Raw genomic sequence first — 25,548 nt, 5'->3', positions numbered from 1 at the left:
CTCTGGGGACCAGGGCACAGCCAGGCAGGCCTGAGCCTGGGCAGTGCAGCAGTGACGGGATGCTGCCCAGAGCTGATGAGGGCGGGCATCACAGGATGTGAGAACCAGGTGGACTGGGGGCAAGGGGCCAGGAAAGGAGTGGAGATGCAGGTGCCAGTTACTAGTGTAACTCAGGTATCTGTACTCATCGTGATGTGATTAAGTGAAAGAGAGCCTCCCGGGGAAGGGGCGGGTCAGGGGTGTAACGTAGCATTGCTGTGCTCAGGCGTCAGTCGTGCTGGACTCCTTGAGACCTTGTGGACTGTCGCCCACCATCCCTGAAAATCCACCCGTAGGATTTTCATTTCCTGCTCCAGGGGAACTTGCTGACCCAGGGATCAAACCCGCATCTCCTGTCAAGGAGGACTCATGGTGCTTGCGGAGAATGAAGTGAAGGTGTCCAGGAGACAAGTAGGAACAGAGCAGGATACGGGACGTGGGTGCAGGAGCCGCATGCGGGATTCACCGGCCCAGCTGCGCCTGTGTGTCAGAGTCATAGCTGAGGACAGAAGCTGAGGCCCCGCCAGAGTGCGAGTGAAAGTCGCTCAGTCGTGTCCGACTCTGCGACCCATGGACTGTGTGGTTCATGTTTAGAATTCTGCAGGCCAGAATGCTGGAGTGGGTAGCCTTTCCCTTCTACAGGGGATCTTCCTGACCTAGGGATCGAACTTGGGTATCCGCCATCGCAGGCCAATTCTTTACCATCTGAGCCACCAGAGAAGACCCAAAGAGATACATAGGGCACATGAAATCCTTCTAACAATCAACTAAAACTCGAAAGATTTTGACATGTTATCTTTTCCAACTAAATTTTCCCTATGTGCTTACTTTTAAGAAAGTAGCATTGTATGTGAAAAATATTTCCCTATCTGGTTGAATCTGAAGGATCCTGACAAAAAAAAAGAAAAACAGGGCATTGAACTTCCCGACCCAGGATGCAGTGAGTATAACCATAGTGTCAGTGCAATCAACACTTACAAGAGGTCTTCTGGAAGCTATTTCAGAAGTTTCCCAACACTGTCCAGAAGGGAGGAGGTTTCCGCGTTTTTCAAAGGCTTTATTTCATGATCTGACTTTCAGCTCTAGAGAAGAAACAGAGTGGGTTTCTGGCAAGCGCACCCCAACAGGTCTGGGTCACCCGTCAGAGCACCATCTCCCACCACCACCAAGGTCAGTCCCTCTTGGCCTCCTAACTCTCAGCCCAGTGAGTCCTGTCCGGGTATTGTTAGCAAAAGACCGTGCCTGCTGCTCTGCCTGCGGGCACTCAGATGCCATTTCTCAGCAGCCTACAAAGAGCAATGCTGAGCACGGCCTTGTTCTGCAAAGCTTTCTGGAACTTTGAAGGCCTTTCTCCCTCTAAACTTGGTTTTTCCTTAACTTTGAAGACCTTTTTCGCTCTAAACTTCTTTCTTCCGTAACTTTGACACCTTTATCCAAATAGGAAAAGGAGTACGTCAAGGCTGTATATTGTCACCCTGCTTATTTAACTTCTATGCAGAGTACATCATGAGAAACGCTGGGCTGGAGGAAGCACAAGCTGGAATCAAGATTGCCAGGAGAAATATCAATAAGCTCAGATATGCAGATGACACCACTCTTATGGCAGAAAGTGAAGAGGAACTAAAAAGCCTCTTGATGAAAGTGAAAGAGGAGAGTGAAAAAGTTGGCTTAAAGCTCAACATTCAGAAAATGAAGATCATGGCATCTGGTCCCACCACTTCATGGGAAATAGATGGGGAAACAGTGGAAACAGTATCAGACTTTATTTTTGGGGGCTCCAAAATCACTGCATAGGTTGAGTGCAGCCATGAAATGAAAAGACTCTTACTCCTTGGAAGTAAAGTTATGACCAACCTAGATAGCATATTGAAAAGCAGAGACATTACTTTGCCAACAAAGGTCCGTCTAGTCAAGGCTATGGTTTTTCCAGTGGTCATGTATGGATGTGAGAGTTGGACTGTGAAGAAAGCTGAGTGCCAAAGAATTGCTGCTTTTGAACTGTGGTGTTGGAGAAGACTCTTGAGAGTCCCTTGGACTGCAAGGAGATCCAACCAGTCCATTCTAAAGGAGATCAGCCCTGGGAGTTCTTTGGAAGGAATGATGCTAAAGCTGAAACTCCAGTACTCTGGCCACCTCATGCTAAGAGTTGACTCCCTGGAAAAGACTGATGCTGGGAGGGATTGGGGGCAGAGGAATACGGGACGACAGAGGATGAGATGGCTGGATGGCATTACCGACTTGATGGACGTGAGGTTGAGTGAAGTCCGGGAGTTGGTGATGGACAGGGAGGTCTGGCATGCGGCAATTCATGGGGTCGCAAAGAGTCGGACACGACTGAGCGACTGAACTGAACAGAACTGATCAGTCTACACTTGCTTTTTCCTTAACTTTGAAGACGTTTCTCCCTCTAAACTTGTTTCCTCCATGAGTGCTCCATCCTTGCGTAATGAAGATTGTCACCTCAAGTAGCAGGGACATCTCAGCCTCTCCAATGAGCATGGCAGTGGGCTGGGCGCTGGCCCCTGGCTGAGTCATGACCTCTGACGTGAGGTGCCTCCCAGGTGATGAGAACACCAGAAGTGCTCAGACATACTTCTTAGATTTCATAAGAAAACATCTAGATGGTGGCAGCCACACAGAAATTCCCCAAGAAAGTCCCCGGCAGACACTTCATTCCGGACGGACTTTATGGAGGAGCTTCCGTATTCGGTGTGGTTCCCACTAGGTGACTGGCCTTAGGACAGCCTCATTCTCCTTGACTTGATTTTGTGTCCGTACCTCAACTGCAGTGTCTGGACACATTTCTAAAAGGATGGTGAGGTTCCTGGGGGATGCGATTAAGTACAAATGTGAAAGCCCTTCAGCCAGAGGCAGAGGGAAACAGCATTTTAGAGCCGGGTCTTCCCGGTGATGTCAGAGAACAGGTCGTCTGAGAATGACCTGGGAGGTCCCGGGAGGTGGTGGTGGGGGGAAGGTACATGTGTCCTGGAGGGGATTGAGGAGAAGACAGTGGCAGGAAGGAGCCTTGAAATCCAAGCCAGATCGGGAAGGGCCTGCACCCAGCACACGGGACCCAGAGAAGGGCGCCCGGTGGTTCCGGGGTTCCACACAAAGTGCTGGGCAGTCGGCTCCCCTGCTCCCTGCACCCTTGTCCTCAAGTGTTTTAGCTTCTGTAACGAAACAGGAGGTGGCCGGGAGGAGGGGACCCGAGCGCAGGAAGGTGTCCCAGTGCTCGGCAACACTGAAAGACAGATCAGGCTGATGGATAAAAACGAACGTTGATTAACCAGGAGATTCCTGGATCCCGAGGCTGACCCAGCACCACCCCCAGTGAGGTCAAGCCCCCGAAATGGCACCAGGAGCTGAGAGGAAGGATGTGTGTCACAGAGGCAGCCCAGTCAGAGGGCCGGGACCCCTCCTCTGGCTCACTAATCTCCCCCCACCACCACGCTGCGTGTCACATGGCAGAAAAGCGGGACTTCAAGTATGGCCGTTCGGAGGGTTTTTTCCAGACCAAGGAATTTTATGAAAACTACACAGATTGAAAGCTTCAGTTTCACAAGAGGCTTGTCTCTAAAAACCCTGTTCAGTCCTAATGTGGATTTATGACACAGAGGAAAGGACCAGGTTGGACCTAAAGAGACACTTAAGAAGCAAGTCAAATGATAGGGGTAAAATTCCCTGAGACTCAGAACTGAAGCAATCGCAGTGTGCCTCAGAAAGAGGTGAGAGGTCCTGGGTGGGCGGTGAGGGTGGCGGTGACCTGCCCAGGAGCGGAGAGCCGGGAAGGGAGGACCCAGGGTGGTCCTCCTACAGGACAGCGGGAACAGGGAGTCGGGGGGACGCACAGGCTGGGCTACATGGGGTGGGTGTATTGGGAGTGACGCCAGGGAGGGGGGCTGCAGAAACAAGAAAGGAGGCAGACATAATTCAGAAGCAATATTAAAATGCAAGATCAGAGTTGCAGACGTGTATCTCTCAGCCCGCGTTTAAGGCATGTGCTAGTGTTGCTGGTATTTCCTTTTCACGAATGTCTGAACCTGACTTCCTGACAGCATTTACACCTATTTGCTCCACAGAGTTGGTGGGCAGTTTCCAGAAGACACTGCGTGTCACGTTCGTTAACTTCAGTGAGAAGTGATGGGAAGCTTGATAAACATCTGCCTCCACCACTGTTGATGGGAAATACCACCACTGACTTTGCACGTCACCCACTAGGCCCCCGAAGAGAAACCTCCAGACACACCGCTGTGCTGGAGATGTGGTGGGTTCCGAGGTGAAAGGGGCCCGATTACGTGTCCGGCCAGCATTGCTCACAGGCAGCAAGGCTGACGAGTGGGGTCAGATGACCATTCCTGATGTGGTTCCTGTGCTTCTCCACTAGAGGCCAGCTGCGCCTCCCTCCATTATGACAACAAAAATACCTCCGGGCACGCTACCTGTCTTCAAGGGGGACAGTGCCCACCAGCTGATGATGGTGTCACAGACTCATTCAGCCCAGGAGGGCATAAGTCATGATAACCGGAGGAAGACAGGAAAAATCTCTTTGGGACTGAATCTAACCTGGCCTGGGGAATACAGGGAAGAGCATATGTAGAAATGAAAGTGAAAATGGTTCACCAGCAACTTCATAGAATTTTCCAGACCCAGCGGAGACTCTGTCACAATGAGAGTATAGGTGATTCCTGTACCCCCACCACCCCGACCCCCACCCTGGCCAGAGATTACCTGCTCCATGAGCAGAACCAGGACCCCGGGGAACCCCAGTTGGGTTCCCTGGACGCACCTCAGGCAAACGTGCACACACCCTGGCACTGACTGCTGTTGTTGATCATATTACATGTGAATTATATACAGGATATCGAGCATATGTTAACATCGTGCATATGGCGAGGTTCCAGGACACATTCACCCTGATTTGTGGTGATCGGTTATCGGAAACCAAGACACCTGATTACTCACAAGCAGCCAGTCGTGGCTGCCCGGGCTCATAACCGGTGACTCTGGGCATCAGGCCCTGGTGGGCGAGAGCCCCTTTCCCTGTGCACCAGCCGCCAACACTTCTCTGAGCCGGAACCACGCACACTCAGCTCTTAGAACCTCACAGCTTCAGAGCCGCACGCCCGGGGCAGGGCAGGTGTGACCCAGCTGTAAGCAGGGGGAGATGTGGCTGAGGAAGCAGGTGAGTCTGAGCCGAGAACCGCAGAGAGCCCCGACTGTTGCTGGCTCGCCTTTGGGCTGCTGTCTGCCCTACCATCCAGGACAGAGTTCTGCAGATAAAGAGCGCAGTTCTCCACAAAGAAGAGCCATATTTAAATCCCCATGTCCTGAATTGGTTTGCCAGAAGTTTTACCTTCATTTTCCTTTCAAAGGATTCCTTAACAAGGAAAATCCCATGTTCTGTTCAGCTCAGCCCCTCAGTCATGGCCAACTCTTTGTGACCGCATGGACTGCAGCATTCCAGGCCTCCCTGTCCATCACAAACTCCTGGAGCTTGCTCAAACTCATCGAGTCGGTGCAACCATCTCATCCTCTGTCACCCCCTTCTCCTGCAGCCCTCAATCTTTCCCAGCATCAGGGTCTTGTCCAATGAGTCAGGTTTTTGCCTCTGGTGGCCAAAGTATTGGAGCTTCAGGTTCAACATCAGTCCTTCCAATATTCAGGACTGATTTCCTTTAGGATTGACTGGTTTGATCTCCTTGCAGTTAAGGGACGTTCAGGAGTCTTCTCCAACACCACAGTTCAAAAGCATGAATTCTTTGACACTCAGTCTTCTTTATGATCCAACTGTCCTAACCATATATGACTACCGGAAAAACCATAGCTTTCCATGGATGAAACTTTGTCAGCAAAGAAACGTCTTGCTTTTTAATATGCTGTCTAGGTTAGACATAAGTTTTCATCCACGGAGCAAGCGTCTTAATTTCACAGCTGCAGTCACCATCTGCAGTGATTTTGGAGCCCAAGAAAATGAAGTCTCTCACAGCTCCACTGTTTTCCCATCTATTTGCCATGAAGTGATGGGACCAGATGCCATGATCTTCCCTTTTTGAATGCTGAGTTTTCAGTCAAATTCTCCTTCTTCTCTTTCACTTTCATCAAAGGCTCTGTAGTTCCTCCTGGCTTTCTGCCATAAGGGTGGCGTCATCTGCATATCTGAGGTTATTGATATTTCTCCTGGCAATCTTGATTCCAGCTTGTTACACACAAATAAACAGGTTTAATTGTCAATAGATTCCTTGACTTAATTTCAGCATGCAGGTATAAAAAGAAAAGAAATAGAAACCATAGAGAGAAGTGACAGCACTCACATCACCGAGGTGGGTTCCCAGCCGACCTCCAGACTGGAGTTTCCCTGGGAAATGCCGAATGAGGTCGGTCTGGACCCCTAGCTAGGAAAGGATCCCGGGCTGTTGAGACTTCACACTGCGTTTATGGGGGCTGCCATTTATAATCCCAGGCTGCACATTGATATCATCATCGGCTCAGTGAAAAAAACGCAGCTCCGGTTTTTTCTTTAACTGTGACAATGCTGTTTGTTTCACCTTGTGAGTCAGAAGATTCCTTAGACTGGCGCCTAACATCAGGAGCTAAGAAATTCCAAGGCCCATGCACTTTCATATGTAAAGTGCCCCTTGACTTGCTGGTAATGATTGTCATGCTTGCAGGCAGGTATGAGGGACAGCAGGGTCCAGGGTCTGAAGTCAGTCAGAGGTATGCTGCCCTTTTCCTGAAGCCTGAACCAGGCTACCTCCAGTTTAATTTAAACTCGGGAGATTGTGGAAGAAAGGGAGGACAGATTTTGGCAAGAATGTGAGTGGGATCGCACAGGATTTGTTCTTTTGGACGGGTGTGTTTCACTTGGCGTCACATCCCCAAGGGTCATCCGTGTCAGAGCCTGTGTCCGGCTCACCTTCCTCTTAAAGGCGGGTGCGTCTCCGTTGTGTGGAGACCACACTCTGTTACCGTTTGTCTCAGATGGACGGGTGGGAGGCCTGCAGTCCTGGCTGCTGAGAATAACGCTGCTGCAGACACGGGGCTGCGAGTGTCTGTCTGAGACCCTGCTCTCAGTTCTTCTGGGGACACACCCAGAGGTGGAACTGGGCCTCATGCGGGCCTTCTGTGTGGAGGCTGTGAGGAATGGCCATATTGTTTCAGCCCCATTTTCACAAGCAGATGTATCATCATGGGATCTTTCCTCCAGATTCCCAGTGGATGACAAAGCGCTTGGCTCTGCGGTCCTGAGACCACTCCATGAAGCCGGGGAAGGGCTGTCTGTGCCTCTGGGGGCACCTGAGGACAAAAGCAGGCCTGGGTGGGTAAGACGGGGAGGGGGGCGTGACTGTGTCAACCGGCACCTCTCTGCTCGAGGCTTTATCTTACTTGCTTTGCTCAGTCGCTAATTTGTGACCAACTCTGCGGCCCCGTGGACTGTAGCCCACCAGGCTCCTCGGTCCACAGGGTTTCCCAGGCAAGAATCCTGGAGGGGTAGCCATTTCCTCCTCCAGGGGATCTTCCCGACCCAGGGATCAACCCTTCATCTGCTGCACTGGAAGGCGGATACTTCACCGGAGAAGCCCACAGGAACGCTGAGGGTGAGCACAAGGCCAGAGGGACATTGACACGAGGACGCTGGCTCAGAAGAGGAAGATGACTGTTCCTGCCAGGAGCGGGGAACATGCCGCCTGCACCTTGACCTCAGATAACCAAGGAAAGTTGCAAATAGAGGCAGGGCGAGCTGCCAGGACCATCCGCGTCCTCCTTCCGGGAGGCTGTGAGTGAGTGATGGAACTACAGGGCTGGGCAGTGCAGGCGCTAAAGCAGACAGCCACCATTTTCCGGGCGATTTCTGAGGTTTGAACACAGAGAGAGGAAGGGACGGGGGAGACTGTGCCCTGCTGCCGGAGGTGGGGGAAGGGAAGGGTTCTGTGCAGCCTGAGTCCACAGGCCTCTGGAGGAAAGCGCCTCTTCCTTAGGGGACCTCAGTCACCTTCAACTGACTGGACCAGGCCCACCCACGTGCTGGCGGCCAGTCTGCCTTACTCAAAGTCGACTCATTTAATCCTCATTTCCTGTAAAAGCTACCTTCACGGAAACATCTCAATTGGTGTTAGACCAGCTAACTGGTCCTCTGGCCCAGTCAAGGCGACACACAAAATAACGGTCACGCTGGGCTGCCTCATCTTTCCCATGCTCACGTGTGGATGGGAGAGCTGGACATAAAGAAAGCTGAGTGCCGAAGAATTGATGCTTTTGAACTGTGGTGTGGAGAAGACTCTTGAGAGTCCCTTGGACAGCAAGGAGATCCAACCATTCCATCTGAAAGGAAATCAGTCCTGAATGTTCATGGAAGGACTGATGCTGAAGCTGAAACTCCAATACTTTGGCCACCTGATGCGAAGAGCTGACTCACTGAAAAAGACCCAGATGGTGGGAAAGATTGAAGGCAGGAGGAGAAGGGGACGACAGAGGATGAGATGCTTGGATGGCATCACCGACTCGATGGACATGAGTTTAAGTAAGCTCTGGGAGTTGGTGATGGACAGGGAGTGCTGGCGTCTGCAGTCCATGGGCTTGCAAAGAATAAGACACGGCTGAGCAATTGAAATGACCTGAACTGGGCTACTTCTTTCTCTCATGGAAACACATGCTGTGTGGAGTTCAAAAGCCAACTATGGAAATATCCTGACCAAAATGTGTATATATTTTAATGTGGAAAGAGTGGATTGAGAAGATCTTTCATTTCTCAGGATTTGCTTTGAGCTTACCTGGTACTCAGCATCTGAAAAAAAGACTATATTTCTCCATAAAAGGTACTATAGTCCACGGCAGGACTGGCTCCGTAATTTGCAGGGTCTGGAGCAAAATGAGAACGCAGGACCCTCTGCTCAAAAGCTATAAAGGATCTGAAGACAATGAAAGCAGAGCACTGAGCCGCAGGTCCTTCTGGGGGCCACCGGCCACTCCTCCTTGAAGCCGAGCTGGTCACAGACAAGATCAACTGGGAGGAAAGTAAGTGAGAGTGAGAAGGCTCGGCCACGTCTGACTCTGCGACCCTGAGTCCGTGGGATTCTCCAGGCTGGAATCCTGGAGTGGGGAGCCAGTATCTCCCGGGGACCTTCCCAAACCAGGGATCGAAGCCCAGTCTCCCGCACTGCAGGCGATTCTTCCCGGTCTGAGCCACCAGGGAAGGACTATGACGAGGACAGGAATTCCAAGTTTATTGATCACAAATGCATGGAAGATTCTAAGGCGATTTTATTTAAAAATTTTAATGAGATCACATTGAAAAATACAGTTTTGAGGAAACTGCCAATGACATTTAACGCAGTAGATCCAGCTAAGAAAGAGATGGGCAGGGGCCGAGCTGTGTGACAGGTTCTGTAACACACGGGCCCACTGTGTCCATCGTCACAGCATCCCACTGACGGCCTGGTGGGGACGAAGGACAGACGCCTCAGACCCTGGATGGACAGACAGCTCACTTCAGGCGACAGTGGTCCAGGCTGGGGCGAGGGGGGCGCTGACGCCGCTGGCCCGCCCGCCGCCCGCTCCCAAGGGCAGCATCTCTGCAGCCTGTCTCTCCTCACAGCTCAGGCACTGACTTGGGCACAGCAGAGACAGCAGACTAGAGACAGGCTGAGAATGTTGGTCACACCATTAGGTTAGAGGGAGCCCAGCTCCTGATGACACCACAGGGAGGCCAGTGGACACCCCACCACTTTCCACCCGAACCTCAGCATCGGCTGGGCCGGGGCCCCACGTCTCAGCAGGGAACACGGGCGGCTGCAGAAAGCTTTGTGCAGTTCAGTCGCTCAGTTGAGTCCGACTCTTTGCGACCCCATGGACTGCTGCACGCCAGGCCTCCCTGTCCATCACCAACTCCCGAAATTACTCAAACTCATGTCCATCGAGTTGGTGATGGCACCCAACCATCTCATCCTCTGTCGTCCCCTTCTCCTCCTGCTTCCATCTTTCCCAGCATCGGGTCTTTGCAAATGGCTCTTCCCATCAGGTGGCCAAAGTATTGGAGCTCAGCTTCAGCGTCAATCCTTCCAATGAACATTCAGGACTGATTTCCTTTAGGATGGACTGGTTGAAACCTTAGCCCGCTCTTTATCTCCAGTACCAGTGGCAGGATGGAAAGTCACCCGGTGTACATCCATGACGTGGTCTGAAACGCCCCCATCTCGTGAACAGGACCTGTCTGCTCATCTCTGACCCCGTGGGCAACTGAGCATGCTCAGGAGTATGCACGGTCAAGCAGTTGAACACGCCTCTGACCACAGACCCTCCAGTGCAGACACAGTGGCTCGGGGATGGACTTCTCTGGTCTGGGTCCACGGCCCTCCTCTCTTCTGCTGGTTTCTGGAGGGCTCACGTTCGGGGGTCTCTGAGGCCCGCTCCCCCTGCCTGTGGCTGCCGTAGCCTCTGCTTCGCTTTGGTCTCAGGAGCAGGGCCACTGAGCTGAGGAGACAGGGAAGCCCCGCTCATCCTTCCAGGCCTGGAGCAGACAGCGCTCTCCCCGAAGGCCTGGACGGGGCGGGTGGAGGGAGGACCCAGAGATCAGGCAGCCAGTGCTCCCCACCGGCGTGACCACCGAGTGCCCGTCTCCAATGGCAGCTGCACCTCCGAGAAGGCACGGGACACGAGAACGCACGGGCAAGTACACACAGACACACACAGACACATACACACAGACATACACACACACAAAGAGACACACACAGACACACACACACACACACACCACAGACACACACAGGCGTGCACACACACACACAGACACACAGAGACACACACAGGCGGTCTCGATCAGCTCTTTATTTGTGGACCTTCGCCAAGGTCACCGGGGTTCCAGCTCTTCGCAGAGATCGGGGAGAGCGGTGGGGAGCACTGGGCGCCCCCCACCTCGTCACGGCGAGCAGAAGCGGCCGCAGAACAGGATGGCCCCGGTCTTGCTGTGCTGAATGAAGAAGAGGAAGGGGTGGTTGGCATTGAACCGGGGCACGACCATCAAGCAGCGCATCATGACCACCGCCCCTGTGGCGGCCGCGGCCTCCGTGCCCTCCTCGGTGACCTCCACGAAGGACTTGTGCATGACCTTGGACAGGTGCAGGCCTCGCCCAGACGACATCCCGCTGAAGTCGGCCCGGGTCTCCTCAAAGGCGTCAGTCATGCCCAGTTCTTGGAGGAACTCTTCCATATCATAACTCTCCTCCAGCGTGAACCGGGGAAGAAACACCTCCACCTCCTCCTCGTCCATCACATCCGGCTTCGTCCACGCGATGAATTTCTCATAGGTCAGGGCCTTTTCCACCTGCAGGAGAAGGTAGAAGATCTCAGGGTCTGCAGCAGCGCTGCCCCGGGGACCGTCCGCTGCGACCAACACTCCGAGCCCTGTGGGCCCGGGGCGGCCTGCCAGCTGCAGACGAGTTCCCGGAGCCCAGTGCCCAGCAGGGATCCAGACGAGACCCTGGGCCCCGTAGCCATGGCTGCCCAGTTACCGTGTTCAAGTCCGTGCTTTCACTGGGCAGCAGAATCACCATGTTCAGCTCTTGACCTACGTAGGGAAGAACCAGAATCTGGGTGCTTATTTCTCCAATGTAGGTTATTTTACAGGTGGACTTCTTGAACATCATTTGCACAGGTTTCTCCACGTTCTATAAAGGAAATGGATAAATGTTAAGTTGAATCAAGACCCGTGAACACGCTGGACGAGTCATCAGAGCCGTCCACCTGGGCCCACACACTCTGTCCTGTCTTCCAGACCCACCCCAGCTCCACGTCGTCAGCTCGTCTGCACAGCTCCAGCTCCCACCCCTGGTTCCCAGCACTCAGGCCTCAGGCTGCTATTCTCCTGCTGACCCAGGAAGTCTCCACATGGACATTCCCAGCAGGACCTCTCCCCCGGCTCCTGCCCACCTGACATCTGCATCTGGACGCAAAGGAGCCTCCAGTTCGGCTCCCACACTGGCGGCTCGTGTTCCCCTCCACCTGCTCCATCTTTACCTTCCCATCTCTGCTCGTGGCGACACCACTCATCCCGCCGCCAAACCCTGGAGGGTCCTGGGCCCCTGTCCTTCGCGCCCCACAGGTGACCCATGAGCAAACCATGTTAGCTCTAGTTTTAAAGACAACAGGGCTGCCCTGGTGGCTCAGGGGTAAATAACCCGCCTTCCAATGCAGGAGACACAGGCTCCATCCCTGGTCTGGGAACACCCCACAGTCCAGGGGCTTCTAAGCCCACAGGCCTGAGCACCGAGCCAAGAGGGCCTCCACCATGGCAGCTGCAGGAAAGGCTCTGCAGCAAGAAGACCGGGCACAGCCAAGATAAATAGATACAATTATTAAAAAGAAAATACAAAACAATCTGACTTGTGCTTCCTACCCTCACCACTCTCAGCCCAGCCACGGTCCTCAGGAAAACTTCCAAGTAACCTCCCTGGTCCTGCACATGGGCCCGAGGGGCTCTGGGAGATCAGAGCCACTGTGAGAGGCCACGGGCTCTGTGAGAGCTCAGAGGAGGGACACAGGAACCAGGAACCTGGGCTGCGGAGACCACTAGGGAGGCTTCTGGACGGCCCTGCAGAGAAAGGCGTCTGTGTAGGTAGCTCCTGACGGGAGGGGGACAGATGGTAGGATCCAGGGCCATGGAGCGTCACAGCCACGGTCTGGAGTTTGAACTGGATCTTGGGGGTTCTAGGAGGCCCAGAGACCTGCGAGCTGCCCCGTGGGATGTGTGATACAAGACGGAACACTGGCCGCACGGATCTCCGCTCATGATACAGCAAAGGCGGAGCAGGGGGAGAGGAAGCCAGGGTGTGCCCAGATCCACATCTGGGCTGCCAAGGCCACAAGAGGCACACGTTCCTTGAGATCAGCCTCCTGGCAGGCTCCGTAAACCAAGGGGACCCCAGGGACCGTTTCCAAGAACCTCCTCCCTTATTATGACACATTCTCGTTCACCTTGCTGACTCTGAAAGGCCTTTCTTCAGTGTGCTCTTTGTTAAACTGTGTGTCCCAGTTTCCTTTGAAGTAGATGGCATTCACGAGAACGAGACGTGTCATGGGGTTAACTGAATTTGCAGGGAGCAAGTCTCTAATTTTACCTGCAAGAAGATTTAAAGAACCAGTTAGCTAACAGGGTTACCTGGTGGAGGTGAAGGGCACAGTACTTACTGGTCTGCCCCTGCAGGAGTCAGTGCACAGACCAGAGGGTTCCCTGTCCCCCAGACAACCACGAACAGGGAGTTGTTGTTTACTCACTAAGTTGGGTCTCACTCTTTGTGACCCCGTGGACTGTAGCCCACCAGGCTCCTGCATCCATGGGCTTCCCCAGGCAAGAATACTGGAGCAGGTTGCCATTTCCTTCTCCAGGGGATCTTTCTGACCCAGGGATCCAACCCGCCTCTCCTGCATTGGCAGGTGTATCTTTACCATCCGAGCCACCAGGGAAACCCATGCAGGGAGCCTGGCCCCTAAAGCTAAATCAGCGACAAAAACCTTAAAGTCTCCGCTCAGTAAAATACCATGAGTTGCATAAAACACATAAAATGAACAAATAATAGGGCAGGATAATTCACAGTGACAGAAAAAGGAATGTTCGGTCTACAACGTGAGGGGACTGTCCTGAAGGGGAGAGGCCGAAGCCAGCTTGCAGAGCATGAAAATGAAGAAGCGCAGGTGGACGAGGGCTTGACCGAGTGTCCTGCAGTGATGCTCAGCGACCCGCAGAGCATGCGCTCTGCTGCACAGGCAGGGAGGTGGAGCCCGATCCAGAGTCTTCCTCCCGCCCTTTGTGAAAAGGCAGACTATATGAACATTAACTGCAACAGCCAAAAGTCAAAGTGCGATTGCTCTGGAAGAGGTGCACCAAATATTGATGAGGAGGGGGGAAGCTAGAGAAATTGATTACTGATTAAATTTCAGAAGTGGATTTGAAAGTTTCCAGTTTTATGGAGAAAAAAGCCATTTCTGTTTACATTTGATGGTCTTGGGAAGGAACTGATGGAAAATAAGACTGATTCAAATACTGTGCGAACAGAATTAGTGACACGTCCTCACCTTCTGTCTTTTCGGCTACCCAGGTGTTTATGTGCTTCCTGGACTGCTCCGTAGCGCTGACAAAGTCCAGCTCTTCCATCTCTGCTTGGTAGAATTTGCGACAGGAATCTTTGAAAGACTAGAAGAGACGGAATGACAGAATCACATGGCTACAGAAACAGACAACGCCAAGAGCTTACTTCTTCACCGCGCCAACCTGAACACTGATCATTTGACGGTTACTTGTGTAATGTACAAACGAATGTGCAGAATTAACCTTCAATCCGGTTTCTCAGTTTTCAGCTACACTGAATAAATAACTGAGTAAAATCACAGGCTTCCCAGGTGACACAGTGGTAATGAATCCACCTGCCAATGTTGGAGACGAGGGTTGATCTCATGGGGAAGATGCCCTGGAGAAGGAAATGGCAACCCACTCCAGGATTTTTGCCTGAAAAATCTGTGGACAGAGGGGCCAGGTAGGCTGTAGTCCATGGAGTCACAAAAGAGTCAGACGTGACTTAGCTGCTAAGCAAGATATTAGATATTAAAGATGGAAGAGAATATGTGTGGGGGGAGTATTTCTTCTCCTCTAGGTTCTTCCTGACTGGTCTAGTAATTAAATTGACCTAAGACAAATCATGGCACCCCACTCCAGTACCCTTGCCTGGAAAATCCCATGGACGGAGGAGCCTGGTAGGCTGCAGTCCATGGGGTCGCTAAGAGTCGGACACGACTGAGCGACTTCACTTTCACTTTTCACTTTCATGCATTGGAGAAGGAAATGGCAAACCACTCCAGTGTTGTTGTCTGGAAAATCCCATGGACAGAGGAGCCTGGCAGGCTGCAGTCCACAGGATTACATGCCTGAGCATGCATGCATGAGGGTGGAGGGAGATAGGTTGGTAGCAATAAACTGGTAGAACTAAAAAAAAAAAGATGACAATAAACTAGCATGTAGCTAAGACTGATAAAAACAAGTAAACCAGGTTGTAAAAAAAATTCACACTGTGATCTACAAACCTTACCAATATTTGACCTCATGCTGACTACATTCACTTTATACCACCTGTTTTAAAAGTTAATTTAGAGTCTGAAACAAGTGTGAAAAATAATGAAATAAGTTATATAACAGAATAAGATCGCTATGCTACACATATAAAGAACTCAGTTAAAAAAAAAAAAAAAAAGACATAAACCCCAAAAGTAAAATACACAAAGGACATATAATAGGCAATTTTCAGAAAAGATACAAATGTTTGAGTGACATGCAAAGCTGCTCAGTCTCGTGAGCAATCAGAATGTTAAAGGCTGAGCACCTGCAGTGCTGAGGAGAGGGTGGACGTGCCCACCCCCTACCCTTCCTGAGGACGACAGGAAGGGCTGCAGCCGTCGGGGTGGGAATGAGGCAGAATTCATGGAGATCTGAGAGCCTCCCTCTGTCCCTTCCCTCTAAAGTCCATCTGGAATAGCACGCACACACAGGACAGAACCACACACACAGGGTCCCTGCCGGCTCGGCCCAGGCTGGGCCCCACCCCACGCCCACCCGGGGCTGGCGGCTGCGTCTTGGTACAGCCACCCCTGAGCACGCCGCCCACCACCGTGAGGAAGGGTGAGGCGGACACATACTGCTGCCAAGGCTGAAGCCCCATCACTGTGGCCACCAGATACGAAGAGCCGACCCATCGGAAAAGACCCTGATGCTGGGAGACATCGAAGGCAAAGGAGAAGGGGGGACAGAGGACGAGGGGTTGGATGCATCACCGACTCAACGGACGTGACTCTGAGCAAACTCTGGGATGCAGTAGAGGACAGAGGAGCCTGGGCTGCTGCAGCCCACGGGGTCAGAAAGAGTCGGACACGGCTCAGCGACTGAACAGCAGCCACACAGGTAGTGAGATGCAAAGCCTTTCTCTAGGTACAGGGCACAAGCCCTCAGACTGGGCGCGGGGGCGACGTGGAAGAGAGTGTGGGCGGACTCTGGCTCTGTTTGCGTTTTATATAATAAGAACACACTCACAGGTTACTTGAGGTGTGTATGAAAAAAATTTAAAAATCAGGAAAGCAGTGTGATTAAATAGAACCAGAGTAAAAAACACAAAAATTAAAAAAATTTCTGCATAGGAAAAGATAATCAAAATGTTTACATGTATAAAAGAATTGAGCAAGTCTCACAATGCACAAAATACTTCCAACATGTGAAAAACAACACCAGAAATATTCTATTCGATCACTTCCCTGTTTGGGCCAACTCCTCTGCAACTGTGGTATGATCCGTGTTAGTTCTCTGACAATCATCTCACTGAAGCTTCATGAATATGTGAACAAGGCTGTTACAGGGCTCCTCTTACAGGCAATGACCGAACGGTTCCAGGAAGGGTGAGGTCATGACTGGGGTCCCACAGCCCGCCCTCTGTGTGGGTCTCAGCCCACCACAAGGCCCGCCTCCCATCTCCACACGACCTCGGTCTCTATCTGCTTCGGGCAATCAGGAGTATGACTTACCGAGAGGAAATCGTAAGTCTTCTCTCCAAAAAGCCTGTTGGCGGTTCTGAGCAAGTACTGTGTGTCCCTTCTATTAACTTCGCTGAGAAGGTTCTGGAAACCCTGGTGGACATCTTCACCTCCCCCACTGCTCTTGTTTAGAGAAAGAGTCTGAAATCAAAAACAGATAAAACCCACCACTGCAGTAAGCCCTGGACTACAGGAAATGGACACAACACTAAAGTCAGCCTAAGCACCGCACTGATCCTCACCGCAGCTTAAAACAAGACTCACCCAAATAAAGGCACAGTGGCTCTGGGAAGTCCCCCAGCCTGCCTCCTGCAGGAGCTTAGGCAGCGACAGCGGGTGCAGAAATGCCCCTTGAGAGCCCAGGGCCCTGTGCTCACGGTCTGCCTGCAGACAGGGCCGTGGACAGGCCTCCTGTCTGTGCACAACAAGCCACATCTTTGGGTCTGGACTGGCCTTGGGACAGGCTCCGACCAGTGGGAGACAGGAGAAGTGGCTCTTCCGGGCCCGGGCCTTCGTAAAGGCCTGGCACCCCCACGTTCGTGTCTTGCCCCCTGTTGCCCGGGCGCAGAAATGCCCAGCCATCCTGCTGGGGCCTCATGACCACACGGCAGAGCAGACACATGGAGGAGAGCACCTCGCGGGATCGGGGCCGCTCCTGGACCATGAGGAGGCCAGCGGGCACCATGCGGCCAGGACACAGAGTGCCAGGCACTGTCCCGGTCATTCCGGGTCATGGGAGGTTTGTTTGGGAGCCACCAAGAGAAGGTCCAGACAGACATTCGGCCCGGTTCCGCTGTAACACGAACCTAAAGCCTGGGCAAGGGCTTTGCACCCAGTGACCGGCCGAGGCCGCAGGGCCCGGGGGCACCACTGCTGGAGGAGAGGAGCCCAGGCAGGAGCCCTGGAGAGACCCCCATGCAGGGCGGGAAGGCTGGGCCTCCCCCTAAAATCGGAATCTGCACAGGAGGTGCCCAGAGAGAGGGCGGCCCCTTCAGAGTTGGGAGAGTGGGAGCGGAGACAGTGCCGAGCTCAAGAGGGGACTGCTCCCTTTTCAGCAGAACTTAAAGGGAACACACGCGTCTCCCAGGCGGCACAGTGGTAAAGGATCCACCTGCCAATGCAGGAGACTCAAGACTCGTGGGTTCGATCCCTGGGTCGGGAAGATCCCCTGGAGGACATGGCAACCCACGCCAGTGTTCTTTCTGGAGAACCCCATGGACAGAGGAGCTTGGAGGGCTACAGTCCACGGGGAAGCAGAGAGTCAGAGATGACTGAGCACGAGCACCCGCGTATTTGCGCCCTAACACTTGCTGGGTGGAGGGTGCCAATGTTTCTCACTCCCAGCCTCTCCAGCTGGCACAGGACCCTGAAAGTGATGGCCTTAGGGCAAAGGTCAAACTCAAGGCCCAGGCTCAAGGGCGGGGTCAGGACTCTGTTAAACCTGGAGACCCTCGGACCCCAGGCAATTGGGAAGGGTAAGGGCACCCCATGTGCGGGAAGGCTGTGACCCCCAGGGGGCCAGAGGTCAGCGCCCCGAGGCCACTGCAGCCCAGGAGCTGGCGTCCACACCCTGTGCAGCCTGCCCGGGGCCGGCTCTGGGCGTCTCGGCAGGACGGGCCTCGGCCAGCAGGGCCTTGGGCAGCGGGTCCGAGCAGAGGCTCGATGACGCTTGCTCATTCAAGCCTGTCCTGCTGGAATCGGGTGCTGCGCGGTCAGGAGCCCCAGACCACCAGCCAGAGAGACGCTGAGGGGACGCCCAGGGATGGGGCAGACGGGGGAGTAGGCCTGTCTGTCGAGCAAGGCCTTTGGGATTCAATCGTGTACACCAGCTCACGGGCCAAAGAAAGAGCTTCAGCTGCCGCCCAGAAGCGGCTTCCCGAACGTACCTGGCACATCTGGGCTGCGGTGTTGCCCCTGGCCCCCAGGAGGACCATGGCCAGGGCAGAGGAGATGCTTAGGGGCGAGATAAACACATTTTTCGAGTTGCCCTCACCCAGCTTTTTCAGAAGGGTCAAGGCAAAGGTGCCGTTTGCTTCTGACAGCGCATCCATGGTGGCGAGGCTGAAAGGATGGATTTAAAATCAGTGTCACGCAAATTCAGTCACAGGTCAACCACATCTCACTCTGCTCTTAACTGTTGTTAGCACCGACGCTCTGCTTCAAAGAGCAAACAGGTACATGCACAAAACTCGGTTTCCTCGGGGTTTCCCCTGCTGCCCCAGGCCCAGGCCCTGCTGACTCCGCTTGGGACAAGGGCCTTGGGATGCGCCCACGTCCACCTCCAGGGCCCGGCTTCGGAGGTCGACAGCCCCGCCACCCAGGGCGTTTGATCCAGATCAGGACACTGGGGGAGGGGAGGGGGTGCACGAGGGTTCAGGGCCTCTCTGTGAGTGGTGGAAGGGATGACTGCTGAGCCTGATACAAACCTGGGAGAGACAGAGCAGGTGAGCCTGAGGAAAGGGCCCGAAGCCGCAGGGCGTGCAGGCTGGCAGCCCCGCTCCGGGCCCTGCGTCAGTCAGCTCCCTGATTTATGCTCCCTGCATGAGGACGGGGACTCACCAGGTAATCTGTGCTGCTGATGGGCTGCAGAGCAGCTCACCCCAAAACACTCCACTGCAGCACATTGATTGCTCTGAAGTAAAGAGACTATGCCAAAGTCTTTGACTGTGTGGATCAAAATAAACTGTAGAAAATTCTGAAAGAGATGGGAATACCAGATCACCTGACCTGCCTCTTAAGAAACCTGTATGCAGGTCAGGAAGCAACAGTTAGAACTGGACATGGAACAACAGACTGGTTCCAAATAGGAAAAGGAGTACGTCAAGACTGTATATTGTCACCCTGCTTATTTAACTTCTCTGCAGAGTACATCATGAGAAATGCTGGGCTGGAAGAAGCACAAGCTGGAATCAAGATTGCCAGGAGAAATATCAATAACCTCAGATATGCAGATGACACCACCCTTACGGCAGAAAGTGAAGAGGAACTAAAAAGCCTCTTGATGAAAGTGAAAGAGGAGAGTGAAAAAGTTGGCTTAAAGCTCAACATTCAGAAAACGAAGATCATGGCATCTGGTCCCATCACTTTATAGGAAATAGATGGGGAAAGAGTGGAAACAGTGTCAGAATTTGTTTTGGGGGCTCCAAAATCACTGCAGATGATGACTGCAGCCATGACATTAAAAGACGCTTACTCCTTGGAAGGAAAGTTATGACCAACCTAGATAGCACATTCAAAAGCAGAGACATTACTTTGCCAACAAAGGTCCGTCTAGTCAAGGTCATGGTTTTTCCAGCAGTCACGTAAGGATGTGAGAGTTGGACTGTAAACAAAGCTGAGTGCTGAAGAATTGCTGCTTTTGAACTGTGGTGTTGGAGAAGACTCTTGAGAGTCTCTTGGACTGCAAGGAGATCCAACCAGTCCATTCTGAAGGAGACCAGCCCTGGGATTTCTTTGGAAGGAATGATGCTGAAGCTGAAAGTCCATACTTTGGCCACCTCATGTTGAGAGTTGACTCATTGGAAAAGACTCTGATGCTGGGAGGGATTGGGGGCAGGAGGAGAAGGGGACGACATAAGATGAGATGGCTGGATGGCAACACCGACTCGATGGACCTTTGAGTGAACTCTGGGAGTTGGTGATGGACAGGGAGGCCTGGTGTGTTGCGATTCATGGGGTCGCCAAGAGTCAAAGATGACTGAGCAAATGAACTGAACTGAAAGAGATTTGAGAAATAGCTGGTGCAAAAACCATACTCTTCTTCTGTTCCCCTGAAAGCTGAATATAAATCTCCATGTGGAAAACCCTCCCTGTACCAGGAGGTAGAGAGACATCTTTATGGCCAAAGAGGAAAACGAAAGGCTGAAAAGGCTGTACAAGGAACCAGCAAACCCTGTTACTTCATGAACTTACTCCCCAGGCAAAAACTCCTTGTTTCGTCAAATCTTCACACACACACAAGCTGCCTGCCTTGTCACTTCTTGAGTTTTGTATCTTCAAGGTTTGCACAAAATTCAGTGGGGTTGGATTTCTGCTATTGATTTGTCTCGCTGCTGCTGCTGCTGCTAAGTCGCTTCAGTCGTGTCCGACTCTGTGCGACCCCAGAGACGGCAGCCCACCAGGCTGCCCTGTCCCTGGGATTCTCCAGACAACAACACTGGAGTGGTTTGCCATTTCCTTCTCCAATGCATGAAAGTGAAAAGTGAAAGTGAAGTCGCTCAGTCGTGTCCGACTCTTAGCGACCCCATGGACTGCAGCCTACCAGGCTCCTCCGTCCATGGGATTTTCCAGGCAAGGGTACTGGAGTGGGGTGCCATGATTTGTCTTAGGTCAATTTAATTACTAGACCAGTCAGGAAGAACCTAGAGGAGAAGAAATACTCCCCCCACACATATTCTCTTCCATCTTTAATATCTAATTTCTTGCTTAGCAGCTAAGTCACGTCTGACTCTTTTGTGACTCCATGGACTACAGCCTACCTGGCCCCTCTGTCCACAGATTTTTCAGGCAAGAATACTGGAATGGGTTGCCATTTCCTTCTCCAGGGGATCTTTCCGACCCAGGGCTGAACCCGAGGCTCCTGCATTGCAGAAGAATGCTTTCCACTGAGCCAGTAGGACAGGCCGTAATATCCAATACCTTAACACTAATACAGAAAAAAGCAGAGTGCACTTGTCTTCAAAGGCCACAGCGATGCTGGTGGTAGTTCTTTCCGTCCACTGACAACAGTTGCTGATGGTCATTAAAGGTGAGCGCACACCCACTCCCTGTGAAACCGCTAAACTGAAAAGGAAGGAATGAAGATGTGAGGCCCAGAGGTTTGTTCAGGGTACTCTGACGGCAGAAAATATGTCAATCGAGAGATAAGTGAACAGCCCACGCTGATACAGGCCCCGAAATCAGACAGGAAACGGTGCTTCGTGCACTACCCGGGGCACTGAGACAGAACACCAGAGGCAGCACCGTGCTCCCCAGGCAGGAACTCGGGAGGGTCCTGTACCCAGGGCTGGTGTGAATTGCTCTGATAGTTCAGGCCCTGCAGACTCAACTCAGGAAACAGTGCAAAGGAAAGTTATCAGAAACAACACGAAATGAGCATAATTAGCAAACTATGTGATGGCTGACCTGCAGAGCAGCCAGAATCAAGGAACAAGTCTTAAAACAGGGAAAAGAATGGAGTAAAACCAGCTCCAGAAAGAGTTGATTTAAAAAGCAGCTTAGCTCTGCCGGGCTCCAAGGAGCAGTGTGAGAGCTGAGCACCAAACTCTGCAGTCCAGCCTTCATCAGTATGGCAGCACCCCTCTCCCCAAAAAGACACAGGGCGGGGGGGTGGAGAGCAAACTAAAACACGCTTTTTCAAATAGAAACGTGAACAGGTTGAGAACCATTCGTTTCCAATACTGACAAAGTAAGACAGGGATTCTTCTCACGCTGTGCGAGTGGCGCTACGAAGCGCTGCCCCAGTGCTCCCAGTGTAATTAAGGATTGCTGTTCAGTCGCAGTCGTGTCCCAGCCTTTCATGGCCCCGTGGGCTGCAGCCTGCCAGGCTCCTCTGTCCATGGGATTCTCCAGGAAACAATACTGCAGTGGGCTGCCATGCCCTCCTCCAGGGGCTCCTCCTGACCCAGGGTTCAAATCCATGTCTTTCATGTCTCCTGCATTGGCAGGCGGGTTCTTTAGCACTAGCACCACTAGGGAAGCCCCTGTGGTGGATAAAGGGTGCCTTAATTCCTCATGAAGTCTGGTTTATTGGAAACTTGGCTTCAGCAGTACGTGAACCGTGAACTTCCAGATGTTCAAGCTGGTTTTAGAAAAGGCAGAGGAACCAGAGATCAAATTGCCAGCATCTGCTGCATCATGGAAAAAGCAAGAGAGTTCCAGAAAAACATCTACTTCTGCTTTATTGACTATGCCAAAGCCTTTGACTGTGTTGATCACAATAGACTGTGGACAATTCTGAAAGAGATGGGAATACCAGACCACCTGACCTGCTTCTTGAGAACCTATATGCAGGCCAGGAAGCAACAGTTAGAACTGGACATGGAACAACAGACTGGTTCCAAATAGGAAAAGGAGTACATCAAGGCTGTATATTGTCACCCTGCTTATTTAACTTCTATGCAGAGTACATCATGAGAAACGCTGGGCTGGAAGAAGCACAAGCTGGAATCAAGATTGCCGGGAGAAATATCAATAACCTCAGATAGGCAGATGACACCACCCTTACGGCAGAAAGTGAAGAGGAACTAAAAAGCCTCTTGATGAAAGTGAAAGAGGAGAGTGAAAAAGTTGGCTTAAAGTTCAACATTCAGAAAATGAAGATCATGGCATCTGGTCCCATCACTTCATAGGAAATAGATGGGGAAAGAGTGGAAACAGTGTCAGAATTTGTTTTGGGGGCTCCAAAATCACTGCAGATGATGACTGCAGCCATGACATTAAAAGACGCTTACTCCTTGGAAGGAAAGTTATGACCAACCTAGATAGCATATTCAAAAGCAGAGACATTACTTTGCCAACAAAGGTCCGTCTAGTCAAGGTCATGGTTTTTCCAGCAGTCATGTAAGGATGTGAGAGTTGGACTGTAAACAAAGCTCAGCACTGAAGAATTGATGCTTTTGAACTGTGGTGTTGGAGAAGACTTTTGAGAGTCCCTTGGATTGCAAGGAGATCCAACCAGTCCATCCTAAAGATATCAGTCCTGGGTGTTCATTGGAAGGACTGATGCTGAAGCTGAAACTCCAATACTTTGGCCACCTCATGCGAAGAGATGACTCATTGGAAAAGGCTCTGATGCTCGGAGGGATTTGGGGGCAGGGTCTGAGTGAACTCCGGGAATTGGTGATGGACAGGGAGGCCTCCATGCTGTGATTCATGGGGTTGCATAGAGTCAGACATGACTGAACTGAACTGAACTGGCTCCTGTGTTGTCCCTGCCTGGTGTGTGTGTGTGTGTGTGTGTGTGTGTGTGTTATCTAATGTGTAACTGGGATGGTTCCTTCTACTCTACAGGTTTACTGAGGGGATTACATCAACTGACGCCTGACCCACAGTCGGTGTTCAGTAAATGGTGAACAGAACTGCACAGGCTTTCCCTTCTTCTCATGTCCAGGTCTCGTCTCAGGTCCAGAAAGCTTGGTGGCGTAAGGTGTGTGGGCTTCCAGGGGTGTGAGAACAAGCCCTTTGTGTATGTAGCCTGCTCTGAGTGCAAACAGAAAAGAACAGTGGTTCCATTTACTCTCATTTCGCTCTCCTGTTACTCGCCCGAGTGATCAGGCCAGCAGCTGAGTTGTAATACAACACTTTGGACTGGCATTGGCCTCATAATGCTTCTAAATACTTAGCTTACATGGCCAAGTTTGACTAAAACCGTGACCTTTCTGTGGGGTGGTATAACGCTGAGGGTGCAGTCAGCCACCAGTTGTGGGGAATTCTGGACACCATACGCCCCAGAACACTGATAAGCACAGCCCTTCCTGTTCATGGGGACCTCAGTCCAAGGGTTACTTTGCACACGCCCTCTCCGCCTCCGCCCTAAAGCACATCAGCGGGCAGGCACACAGTCTGGCCAGGTACCACTGGGCCGGAAGCCAGGGTCGCAGCAGAACCCGGCCTCCCCCAGCGGCTCAGTAATCCTGGCAGCATGTGAAGGTTCATTCCCCATACTTTGTTTTTCCTCTCAAACTAGAGCTTTATGGGGGGTGGTGGGGGGTGGGGAGAGAGAAGGGAAGAAAGTAACTCAGGTGCCAACTTATCTAGCACCCGGGTGCGACTAAAGTTTCTCCCAGGCCCTCTTAGCACTGAAGATGCCCACTCTCGGAATGTTGCGCCTGCAGCGTGTCTACAAAAACAAAAACTGCCCTAACAAACAAGCTCTGAAACGGTGCTCACGATTATCCTCGCAGGCCTGAGGGACCCTGAGCGCAGGCCGCGCGGTGGGCGGGAGACCGCTGGGCGCCGGGTCCGCCTGGGCACACAGGCCGGCTCCTGTCCGGTCTCTGAAGCCCCCGCCCCCGGCCCCCCGAGTCCCCAACGCCCGGCGCAAGCCCGAGGGTCACCTGGGCACTCAGGCCAGCTCCTGTCTGTCCTCCGGCCTCCACCGGTCCCCCGGGTCCCCAACGCCCGGCGCTCGCCGAGGGTACCTGGGCGCCGCGCCCACGAGGGTCCTCCAGTCCCCGGTCCCAGCCGGCGGCGCCGCCACACTCAGCGGGTCGTCACGTCCGCCCCGGCCGCCTGATCCGAAACGAAACCCAGCCCGGCGCGCGCCCCCGCCCGCCGCCCGCCTAGTGCGCAGGCCGGTTCCGCGGCCCCCACCTCCCGAAACGTACCCGAGCGCGGCCGGAGCAGGCTGGGCGAGGACAGAGGCGCCGGGCCCAAACACCGCGCGGGCAGGGGCGGCCCGGGCCGGACCAGGCTGGACCCGACGGAGGGGCCGAGCGGGAGGGGCGGGGCGAGCGGCAGGTACCGGGCCGAGGGGGAGGGGCGGGGCAGACCGGAAGGGGCGGGGCGGGAAGGACGGGATGGCGGGGGCCGAACTGGAGGCGCGGGGCGAGCCGGCCCGGGGGGCGGGAACGAGTGGAAGGGGCGGGGCCGAGCGTGAGGGCGGGGCTGGCAGGACCCGAGGGCCGGAGTCGAGCGGGAGGGGCGGGGCAGAGGGGGAGGGGCGGGCCCCGCCGCCGGACCGAGCCCCGGACCGGACCGAACCGGTGCGGAGGGCCGTGCGGCGCGGTTGGGGTGGGGCCGAACAGCAGGGGCGAGCGAGGTGCCCGGTGCGCGACTGCTACCCGGGGCCGCAGGAGGAGCGAAGGCCCAGCCCTAGGAGGCCTTCAGCGGGCGAGCCCGGGGTCTTCGCGGGGCGCACGGGCTGATACTTGGTCCGGAGGGGCGTCGCCCGGGCACCTGGGCTTGAGTCTCTGCGCGAAGCCAGGCGCGCTCTTCCCGGTGCAC

The 25,548-nt window shown here is 53.3% G+C and overlaps 1 protein-coding gene across 4 annotated transcripts; it reads right to left on the bottom strand.

Moving 5' to 3' along the window:
- Positions 1–10,843: 10,843 nt before the first annotated feature.
- On the bottom strand, positions 10,844–25,026 carry SERPINB6 (serpin peptidase inhibitor, clade B (ovalbumin), member 6). 4 transcript variants are annotated; one of them, XM_059880221.1, is made up of 8 exons: positions 24,930–25,026; positions 19,162–19,297; positions 18,489–18,663; positions 16,594–16,743; positions 14,107–14,224; positions 13,009–13,151; positions 11,547–11,702; positions 10,849–11,359 (listed from the first exon to the last, which is right to left on the bottom strand). In XM_059880221.1, exons 2-8 carry the CDS (start codon positions 19,224–19,226, stop codon positions 10,955–10,957), a joined length of 1,212 nt encoding a protein of 403 aa, XP_059736204.1. In that variant the 5' UTR covers positions 19,227–19,297; positions 24,930–25,026; the 3' UTR covers positions 10,849–10,954.
- Positions 25,027–25,548: the final 522 nt, after the last annotated feature.

This window comes from Bos taurus, chromosome 23 (genome assembly GCF_002263795.3).
Source record: "Bos taurus isolate L1 Dominette 01449 registration number 42190680 breed Hereford chromosome 23, ARS-UCD2.0, whole genome shotgun sequence".
Lineage (NCBI taxonomy): Eukaryota > Metazoa > Chordata > Mammalia > Artiodactyla > Bovidae > Bos > Bos taurus.
This window is presented reverse-complemented; position numbering and strand designations above follow the sequence as displayed.